Source organism: Solea senegalensis, linkage group LG1 (genome assembly GCF_019176455.1).
Source record: "Solea senegalensis isolate Sse05_10M linkage group LG1, IFAPA_SoseM_1, whole genome shotgun sequence".
In the NCBI taxonomy this organism is placed as follows: domain Eukaryota; kingdom Metazoa; phylum Chordata; class Actinopteri; order Pleuronectiformes; family Soleidae; genus Solea; species Solea senegalensis.
The window spans coordinates 24,018,849-24,030,093 of NC_058021.1; the positions used below are offsets into that span (position 1 = coordinate 24,018,849).

General features: G+C 40.3%; 1 protein-coding gene and 1 long non-coding RNA gene across 2 annotated transcripts; one reads left to right on the plus strand and one right to left on the minus strand.

Annotated features, from left to right (window-relative positions):
* Positions 1–1,332: 1,332 nt before the first annotated feature.
* On the minus strand, positions 1,333–5,004 carry LOC122774288 (beta-1,4-galactosyltransferase 1-like). Its single transcript, XM_044033421.1, has 2 exons — positions 4,529–5,004; positions 1,333–4,135 (listed from the first exon to the last, which is right to left on the minus strand). The coding sequence occupies exons 1-2, from the start codon at positions 4,928–4,930 to the stop codon at positions 3,467–3,469; spliced, it is 1,071 nt and encodes a 356-aa protein (XP_043889356.1). The 5' UTR covers positions 4,931–5,004; the 3' UTR covers positions 1,333–3,466.
* Positions 5,005–5,008: 4 nt separating this feature from the next.
* Positions 5,009–10,231, plus strand: LOC122774294. Its single transcript, XR_006360981.1, has 4 exons — positions 5,009–5,078; positions 5,552–5,658; positions 7,654–7,806; positions 9,311–10,231. It is a non-coding gene; the product is annotated as an uncharacterized LOC122774294 (long non-coding RNA).
* The last annotated feature ends 1,014 nt before the right edge of the window (positions 10,232–11,245 follow it).

The window sequence follows — 11,245 nt, forward strand, 5'->3', positions numbered from 1 at the left end:
AGCAACATTCGAAACGCTGTACCCCACATTCAGCATGGCAGCCTCTCTACAGTTGTTCCCATAGTAACTCCACTAGGTCAACCAATGAAAAGAGGGGGCCGGGCAGGAAGGAGGATGGGAGAGTGTTGAGTGCTCTACACTGAGGGAGACATGAGCAGAGCTGAACTGGTAGGCAGTAAAACATTTATAATTTATATAATAAAACACACCCAACGCAGTGTTGCACTGCCACGTTTCTGCAGGACAAAGCAAACACAGGCTCTGGGGAGCGTTTTTCACTAGATTTCTTTTACAAGGATAACATTGGATGCAATGTGCCACTTCGCCACTAGATGCCATTAAATCCTTTTCTCCAAATCTTTCCAAAGCATCTGCAGAGAATGAGGGATGTAGTCATTCAGATGGCACTCTCTAATGAGTGCTAACTTATATAAGTAACACACCTCAACTCATCATCCTTAATAATTTAACAACAGACACGCTTTTTTGTCTTTGTGGCCGAATAAACACGAGCAAAGCAAGACAAACAGTAGCATTCAGAAAGTCAAACTGTTTGTCTAAGGCTGTCAAAGAAATAAACCACCACACACACACACACACACACAGAGGTCAGAGCAAGCGAGTGAAAGGGTCTTTTACAGAAAAGAAGGGCTTGAAATCTGTAAGACATACGACTGGTCTTTTTTTGACCAGTGAATTCTACGATCGAATCGTTGAATTTAACAATCATCATGAACCCACTGTTTTGCACTCGTGTTGCCTCCCATTTATTTAAATGAACTGATGTGTTGATATGCTAAACTGTACAAAAACTGCATAAGTGCTGAGGTGTGTGTGTGTGTGTGCTATTTGGTGTGCAATGTTGGCAAAGCCGCTCAGATTAGTCCTTCTTAAGTGTCTCCAGCATGAATAGACTGAAAGGACAACCGGTAGATCTGGATAACTGAACCCAAACAGGTCATTCCTGTTCTTTAGAGGTCGGGAGTAGGGGCGTAGGGTGTGGATTTGTCTTTCCTTTGTTTCTCGCCCACAGGGAGTGAAATTAACTGTATTATTTAGTTCCTCATATTGAAGATGAGGTGTGTGCTGTTTTTTTTTGCTTCCACTGAAAGTTTATTCTCAAAGAGCTTAAGATATGCAGTTAGTAATTGAGTTATTTGTGACTTAATTCAAAAGTTCAATAACTTTAAAATAATTTAGAAGATTAAACATATTAAGATTAAGGTAAAAACATCCAATTGCAATTCTTTAAAACAAGACCATAACCTTGTTGATTCTTTTCTTCATTAATAGATTTTTTTTTTGGCCATAAAATGCACTGAAATCAGCAAACAGAATTGTGAAATGGTTTATTTTGTTTCCAGAACCAAACATCGGTTTCTGTCACATAAACAAGTTCAGTTTACAGTCTTGAAGCAGCAAAGACACCAAAACATATTCACATTCACGAAGGAAAGAAAACTCTTTACCAGGTATCACAATAATCAATCCATCAGTTTATTCATTTCGTACTCAATTGATAATCACTTGTTTGTGGTCCTAAAATAAACAAAATAATTAGAATGATTCAATTGCAGCAGTTGCAATTTGCTAAGTGCAAAAAATGTGTTTAGAATTGAAAACAATTAATTTTTCAGCTCTGTTTAAGGTATTTTAATATAATGACCTTAAAAATAGCCACTTCACCCATACAATGTTTTTTAAAAAAAAAAAAACAAATTTCCAGGATCTGAGATACATGGCTGATTCCCACAACGACAGAGGAAGTTGGGATTGAAAGAATGAAAGAAAATAAAAGCCCCCACACTGCTCTTCACTGTGTTTCCGTCAATTATAACAAGTTTTTAAAAAACACTGGTCAAATTTAATCCAAACACTGTACTAGAATGCGAATTAAACAAACACAGCAGGACCAAGTGGAAAAAAAGAGTGAAACCATTTCCTTTAAAAGGAAAATAAACTCCCTCCTCCAATTAAAGCACTGGAGGATGCAATTAAAACTATATGTAGACATAGTTCATTGATTCATCATTCTCTGCATGTTTTCGGACTGTGGAGGAACACACATAAAAACTCCATGCAGAAAGGCCCTTTTTCGGACCCCCTTGCAAACCCGGGTTCTTTTCACTGTGGGGCATCAGTGCGAGCCACTGCGCTGCCGTGTGTCCCCACACGCTCTCAAATCTTGATGTTTGACATTCCTTCTCTCGGTTTAAGGTTGCAACTATGAGTAGAGTAATCCGAGATCGGTATCAAGACTAACAAAAGGAGTAACACCGATAAACACCCAGGGCGCTGTTTAAAAAGGAAGGTGAAACACTTGTGCTAAATAAACTATTTTATGCAAATACTATGAACCCACTCAACAAGTAGCTTAGAACGGCTTAATTATTAATTCAGGCTTTGATATGTGTTGAAATTAGTTCCGATTCCAAACTAATTCCAAAGTGACAATTTATTTCCTCATTTCAAACATTCTCAGCTCACAAATCAAACTGTTTAATCACCTTGTCATTTTACATTGTGCCATGAATGCAGGTGAATAAAAACTCCAAACCGTAAACTAATCCATGCAAAACAAACAAAAAAACAGTACATCCCTGCCACCATCAAACTTCAACCTAAAATGAAGGTCAAAAGGTTTGATGTAATATCATCGTCTGAAGTCAATGTTAATTGTGTCTATCAAAATATTTCATAGAGGCAACTTTTACAAAAAGTGCCAGGTTCCTCAGTGTCATAAGTAAAAACATGAAACATTACATGTATTTTCGATTAAATACCCCTGTACCATCATCTTATTGTCCATCCCACAACTAAAAAAAAGATCTGCTGGCAGATGAGCAGTTCTCGTTCTTCTTCTTCACTGCTATGAGATACCTTTTGTTCCTGTCCTCCAGTTTTTTCATGATTCAAACATTGCTCTTTTGAAAATGGGAAGCTTTCGAACCACGGCGCTGTCGCCGTTTCCTTTTACAAAGACAATCATAGTAATTCTAACGAACTGTAATGTGTGACTATTATGTGACAATCCTGAGGGGCTCCTCTCCGCTTTGGGCCCCTGGGCAATCGCCTGCCCGGGGGCAGAACCCCTTGAAGGACCTGTTGCATAACCCCATGAAGACGTACAAAAAAAAAAACAAACACGGTGCCTGGAGACAAGCATTTGAATGCAATGCAAACCTTGTCAGGCCCCGTCCGTGGCTTTCCTACATCAAACTCAACCTGCGCTGAAAATACAAGCCACAATTCAAGACGCCATCATCATTCCCTGTGAATAGTTTGTGGGCCATTGCATCTGTACTTTAACAGCATCATAAAGTTTACATTTTTACTATTCCTTCTCATTACCACATGCACACTTGGAAATAGAACCCCACACCTTTAAAAACTTTAAAAACTTACTTTACTTTAAAAACAAAACAAAACTTGAGGGAATAGGTCGTCACATAAGTTTAATCGTCCTTCAGCTTGGTGGATCGTTAATATCTACAGTGATTAAAGTGAACAGCACATCCTTCACAATCTGCTTGACGTTATACGTGAGCTTATTGAACCCATCGCTGTCCATGGTATGACTAGTGTGTCTGATTTTGTCGGGATTGACTGGATTGGGCTCGTTGTGCACATCTCTCTCATGTTTGATCATTTTGTACTTTCCCGTCTGGAAGTCGGGCCGCGAAACGGACATCTTACGGAAGAAGATTCGATTATAGATGTCGTCGTCCTCGCCGCCCCAGCCCCAGTACGTGTTCGGGAAGCCATTGATTTTCAAGAATTGCTCTTTGGTCATCGAGGAAACCCCGCCAAAGTAATTGTTGTAGGGCAACTGGAAACCAAATTTGTCCATTGCCACGGCCAAATGTCGCGGGCTGTCAAAACATCGGTAGAGGTTGCGGTCATCCATCGGCACCAGGTCTACGTCGGAGAAGACAAAGCACTCGTAATCATACTCCTTCAGTGCCTCGGCGTAGCCCACGTTCATCAGCTTTGCACGGTTGAACGTTCCGTCTCCGTCCTGGTTGATGACATACACTCCGTAATCCAGCTGCTGTCGTAACAATATGGGATGGAGGTAGTACAGCCAGTGCTTCAGGTGGTCATTTCGATTTCGAAATGGGATGATTATCGCCACCTAAACAAATTTGATAGGTTAGTCCGGTTAGTAGCAGCACATATTGCAACTCTTATAAACAAGGAACTGTTGAAGAGATCCTTATCACCAAGGTTGTATATCAGTCACCAACGTGAGATATGGACTGCAATATAGAAATGTACAATACAGTAATGTAGTAAATTGTACTACACTTTCATTGTGTTGTTTTACTATCAGGTTTCACTTCATATTTCCAGACAACATGATGCAGGTTATTTGCTGATTTTGACCTTTACTCATTGAATAATGAATAATTAAAATACCTTCACACGAGTCATACTTTTACATGAGCTAAAAAGGAGAACTCCCCAGAGTTTTGGAACATAGAGTTAAACTTAGTCTGTCGATTAAAGAATAATTTTATTCGCTTACCTTCTGTTGAGCGATACAATTCGGTGGCTTGTACCGTCCTCCCAACTGGAGATCCGAACCGACTAAGTTCCTCACTTCATCCAAAGACCGTTCTGTTTTAAACTCCACAAGCAAAGGACCGACAAGTTCTGGAGGGTTTACGGGACACGGTTCCAAAGTTTTGTTACTGGCAGCCTGCTGGTTACTTGAACCCGTGTCTCGTGCTGCGCTCTTCTTTTGGTCACCTGCTGCGGTCTGGTTCTTTATCAGAGCCGCCAGCTGCTCGTCAAATGTCTCGGTCCCCGCGGTGAGCTCATCGATGGCGTGCTCTTTGTGGGTTTTGACAAACAACAAAAGCACAGCATAGCACGCCACAGTGAAGACAGTGAAAAACATCAAGAGTTTGAAGAGTTTCTTCAACATGTTTGCCGCCGTTGGAGGTGAGCGCTGCGATCCCCGGCAGCACTGGCGTGGCTTCGCTACCTGCGTTTCTCGTTGCAAGTCAAAACCATTCTGGTTTTCCTCATACCAGTCTGCTTTTCATTTCCCCTGGAGCTGCTTCCTTGTTCAGGTAGGCTGTTCAGGTTGGGCCTCATCACACCTGTCATGAATTATTAAGCACCGTCTTTCCCTGCCATTCAAGTTTGCATGAGCTTTAGCTTAATATCGTGTATCCCAGTATGATATTTATAAAAGTTAATTTGCATTACATTATCTATAGGGGGGCATTACTTTGAAACTGATGTAAATAAGTGGGAAAACCAAAACATTTTTTTTGAAAAAACAGTGTAGCCTGTTGAATGTGATGGTTGAAGTTTGTTTCATTGTGAAATAGACTAAAAGGTAAAATAAACTCATAAAAAGTGTTTTATTGAATTACAAGTGAGAATGTGTTGTCAAACAGTGCGCTCTACTGGTGTTTGGACGATAGTGCAGATTTTACCCACCACCACCCTTCATCCACAACCTTTCATAGAAATAGAATTAATTTGAATGAAAGAAAGATTATTTATGCATTTATTTATTTCACCTTTATTTAACCAGGTAAGTACGGTGGCCGACAGAGGCAAACGCACTGCAACGACCCAAAACACATGCAGAAGGAGGAACGAGCTGCATATTCATAAATGCTGCGGATTCCTAAAACACCGGTAAGTCGTAAAACGCCAGCAAGTCTCTAAACCTTTGCAAAACAGTACTTTGTGCAGATGATTATGTCCGATCTCTGACACATAGCTGCGAGTGTTTTATTTTGAAAACCGGACGTCGATGTTGTTAAATATTAGCTTGATGTCAGGCTTTTTACTGTTAATCCCTTAGTATTTCAGGCGTGAACATTCAGCGTCAGGTAGTTTGACTACAGATAAATGAGTGTCGGACAGCTTGACGACAGCCGGATAACCTCTTAATAAAGGTATTTTAATAAAGGAACAATTAGCTCCCACAGACCCGAGCAATTCCGTTTTCGAGTCCGCTTCTGTTGTCGTTTCTGTCGGCCAAGAGGAGCAAACGCAAATCTTAGAACATTTTCAGGTTTTTCATAATACGTTTTGTGAAAAGATTCATTAAATGTAAAACAAAGGGAAAGCAACGAGTTTGACACCTCTGTTGTAAAGTTTTCAGGCCTTACTATGTTCTGGGCCTTGAGATAATGTCTGATGTGACTTGGCGCTATCCAAATAAAATTAAATTGAAAATAGGAATAATAGTTTGGGGTCCAAAAAGGTCCAGTAAGCCTTTGAAGTTCAGTAAGATCAGGGAACTACAGTAGCTCCAGCATAACACAAAGATAAAGCTTATTCCAGGGCTATGAACAAAACAAAATATTTATTTGAAGTTGTTACACACTCATGCAGAGATATTTATAATGAGAAACCCTCATACATCTTTACACACATGACCTTTACATGTCCAGTGTGTAACATTCAGGTTAAACTATTGGCAGAAATAGAATGACATAATGATTACACTGATGTTATTTTTCGGAGTGCACACGTCAGTGAGGGAACCACTGAATGTATCATTACATGTCATTTAGCAAACACTTTTATTCAAAGGGACTTACAAGGGAATTGAACTTGATCATGGTGTTTTCTGCACACGGTTCTTAACCATTGAGCTACCCCACCCCCATGGTTATCAACGGTTGTTTTTGTTACCACAGAATGAGCCCATTATATTTACATCAGGAGTAGGACCACTTTGTTTTTCCTGGACAAACTTAACACCTTTTGCGTTTTTAACATTAGGTTCCTCTCATGCATGGAAGAGAGGGGTAAGATGAGAGATGGGCTGTGCACATATTCATAAAACCAGACTTGTATGATGTTCTCTCCAAGTTGGCTGTGGCTGTGCAAGAGCCGCAGTGTATTCCCATGCTACATTCTCAATCTGCTGATTATATATACAGAAGCAATAGCATTAAGTCATATGTAGGGTTATTGACCGGTAAAATAAGCAAATGCTTCCACATTCCATAACATTTTCCCACGACTTTGACGGAATCATGCTTTTATTCCCGTTTAAGCAATTTATTATGGTTCCTCGTGCCCACCATGGGGGATTCCTTTGTGTTTTCATTGCTGCTTCACATAATGTGAACACACAACTTTTACTGACATATTCAAATGAAAATCCCAACCAAGATCTAAAAGGTTTGCTTAAAATCATAATTTGGTGTTCCAAATGGAGCCATAAAAGTTCAACAAATGTACAATTACAAAATGCGGGTACTTTTCCTGCCTCTTAACCTTTATTATCAGCGTGTGTTATAGGTTTTTTAGGGATAAGTGAGGAGAAATTGATTCTTGGAGATGATTCATCTTGTGAAACAGTATAAAAACAGTCAATAACTTGGTCTGTTTCACTAATGCAAATAACGTATGAGAATGACCAAACCACAACACACCTAGGGAACACATGGGGTGATTTTTTTTGGACGACCCACTAACACAACACATTGCCAATGTTTGAATGGACAACATGTGTGGCTCAATGTATGAGTGCAGTCTGGTTATTTACCACTAGAGTGTAGCCATGTATCAACAATTCACAACAGCCGCAGAGCCACACTTCACTGCATATCTGTGGGGTTTTTTTTTGTGTGTCTCACCTTATCCCACTCTCTCTTTTATTTATTTTTGCAGCAAATATACCAACTCCACTCTGAGACCAAGAATGATACGCACAATATCCATAGGAGGAAAAAGGTTGGCTGGACTTCCAACCCGAACCAAGCGAGCAATTTGAGTGTCCTCCTGCTGCTTTAGCCACACACTGTGGCATCCCTTTGGAGTTGGGTGGGTCTGCTTTTTTTGGACACATGCGTGCATGCTTGCGGTGCCAGAGTGACATTTAGGCGTGTATACTTTCGTAATTAAACAGATGAGACTGAATTTTAAAACAAGGTCTTCATCTCTCTTTTTTTTTGAGGTTTCAGTTTTATATATTTAGGTGAAGGCTTTGTTGAAAAGGAGCCGATGGAGTTGAATGGAATAATATCTTAATTTGTGCAAAACCCAATACTTTCTCACACTAATATTGTGAAACGTGTATCTCATGTGGGTCAACACGATGCTCAAAATGTTTGCACGTAAAATGACAGAGGGGCCATTGATGCCAAGAATAAAAACACCAGGGCTGTGGTGAGAAAGAGAGATGCTAAAAACATATTTTGTGTGTACACCGTATGTAACATATTTTTGAAGATTTACATAGCTTAAAATGTCAAATAAGGTCGTATATGTTGTGCAAACTTGGGGGAAAAAAGGGCCATACCGTTGAGAATGAGCATACACTGCAAATATACAGTATACTTTTTGCAGTCAAATCGACAGATGTGAACACACACTGACAGACTCATAAGCATTTATTCTCAACCACAGCTCTTAAAACAGCCCTTACAGGCCAGAGAACTCAGCAGTTTAGTGAAACATGATGCCCAGACCATACGATGTGTGTGTGTGTGTGTGTGTGTGTGTGTGTGTGTGTGCTTGGTTTTGAGTGGTCTCAGCTGTGTGGGACACACTGCACTGACAGCCAATCAGAGCTAATTCAGAATCAGAGTGGTTTTGATGGCTCCATGGTCTATTCGAGGGAACAAAGCAGTTTGTGCGTGCATGCATATATGTGTGTGTGCGTCTGTGTGTGTGTGAGAGAGTGTGAGCACACCTCTCAACCTTATTCTGCACTCCACCTGCTTCTCATTGCCCAAATGGTCTGACAAAATCTGCTTTTTGATACATTTGCATTTGTATACCGCCGCTTTGATGGCACTGGGACGAGATGACAGAAATGGTTCTTTGAATTTGAATGAAAAATGATCAAATAAATTAATTTAAAAGCTTTTTTTGTCTCCCTTCTGAGAGGACTGGAGGCTCATTAATTAGACGTCGACTTTAGTCTTCCTGGGCAGAAATTAATTTCCACAGCACCGTACACATGATCAACAAAATGCCACACAACAACAGGCTTGTAGACACTAAAGACGACAGCATGACAACTGGCAACACTCGGTAAAGACAACAAAGCATCCACTGTGGCTTCCTGTATGTGGCAGATATAGCTGCAGGAATCAGGCTTTTTCCAAAGTGAGCCTGTCTTCACCTCAGAGTTTTGTATCTGCTCCCAGAGGGCAGGAGGTTCAGATGCTGGTTGACTGGGTGTGGGATGTCTATTTATTGTTACGGCCTCATTGTTCAGTTCTGTAAGGTTGGGTTTAGGAAGACTGATTATCTTGGCATTTACCGTATTTTTAAAGTGTAAATCTCACAGCATTCCTTCTTCTTCTTTTGTGTTTTACAGCAGTTGGCATTTTTTGGGACTTGGTGAACTCAGTGAAGAGCTGCCACCACGAACCGTTTCAGAACAGCTTGATGACTGAACCTAATACGGTACATTCTCTCAATTTGCTTTTTTGCAATGAATGCCGACTAACGTGTTGGTCCAAAAATCTGTCCAAGTCTGGTGAATGTAAAGGTGCAGTTATACGCATAGTCTACATTATACGCTAAATACCACTGGGCCATAAATGGCTTAATTTTGGGTGTCATACCTCCAGTGAAATACGAGGTAAAGTGTAATCATTGGTGAAAAATAGCTAGAAAAAGGCAATAATGTTTGGTCAGGAGGGTGTTTACTTAATTTTCATATGCCTCAAGCATGAAAATGTACTTGTCATGATTTGTTACTTTTTATTATTAGAGCTTGAGCATCGAGTGGTGCAAGGACCCTATAGTTTTTCAAGCCGCTGTTAGGGCCTGAAATTACTTGTGTTGAACATTTGATGGACTACTCCATCCATCCATCCATCCATCCATACCACTTTATCGTCCAATCCCAGGTACACCCTGGACAGAATAAGGGTATTTGTGCCCCCTACTGGCAACAGAAAGTAAGCCTCGGATGAGATAGAAGATCTGTTTGGGAAAATAACCTTTTTGTTGACGTCTAACCAGCAAACAAATCATTCCTCATATTTATAGTATGAAACATAGTAACATTAGTGGGAGCACTGCTGATTAAATGAGGGTGAATTAAGTTTAAATTAGGAATACTGGTCAAAATCTCTGGATTGGATATCAGTCAAATATTTAAAATCAGATACAATCCACAAATCACATATCACCTGCTTCACTATGCACAGACTGTAAAAGTGTACATAAAAGTCAGCGACAGCATTTAAGCTGAGTCATGTTGTGGGTTTGTTACACAGTTGGAGAATTATGTCTTTGAAATAGCTTGAAATGACACACATTTGTTGTTAACAGCTCCGCAGTTTAAAAGGTCTAAAACAGGGGTCTCAAACTCAAATGACCCGGGGGACACGGAGCGTCTAGTGTGGTGAGTAGGAAAAATAGTGAAACATAGTCTAACAATAATACTTGTTATGATCATATTTCATATAATTTCAAAGCGAAAGTGTTTCTTTTGATACGGAACGGAAAATAGTTCACATTATAAATGTATTTATGATGCAAAATGAATCTTTTAATATAAATAACATACAGATATAACTCATGATATCGTGACGTTTGAGGTCTCTGGTCTAAATTGACTGGATCTGACTGATGTTGGTATCGGCAGATACTTGGTGGCATTGTGCCGTCCCTAGTTTAAATATTAAGTTAATAATTGTGTAGCAGCTAAATAGAAATCGACCCAAAAATGATTATTGACTGATTATTTTGACCACGTATTTGGCCAAGCAAAGCACAAGTTTGTGACCTTAAAGTGCCTCCAGACTGGAGCCATTTGCAGCTAAGTTTGCTAGTTAATTTCTTCAAGTGTGGGAGAAACATCAGCCTCAAGTCAGTGGGCTGGCTGAGAAGCAACCTCCTATATGCTCCCCTTGTCATCCATTGCTCTTGTTTTCTCAGTGACATGAACCTAGCATTCTCCCAACAGGCCCTGCAGTGGCAATGTGCCAGAAGCAAGCAGAGACTGAAGGGAAAACTCTCAATTAGGACCAATTGACATGTGGTCTTTATGCCTAACTATCTTTTCCCCTAATGCTGATAGGAAGCTCTGTCGAGGCGCAGACTCTCTCACTTGCTTGCTCAGTCACACACTCTCTACCTCGAACGCCCACGCACTAGCTGTCTCGCTCACTCACGCACTCGTTCACTCATTTCCCTCTTCATTAACGCTTGGGTCCTTTCTATCTCAGGTAGATAGACTTCTGTGCTCATTTATTTGCCTGTCACCATTTTTAAAATGCCTGCCTATTCTGCCCGGCTG

Bases quoted from the DNA above. Each gene is read 5' to 3' on its own strand.
- LOC122774288 (XM_044033421.1), bottom strand. From the start codon at position 4,930: ATGTTGAAGAAACTCTTCAAACTCTTGATGTTTTTCACTGTCTTCACT. The intron at 4,136-4,528 runs GTAAGCGAATAA...AAATTTGTTTAG, and splicing joins ATTGTATCGCTCAACAGAAG to GTGGCGATAATCATCCCATT.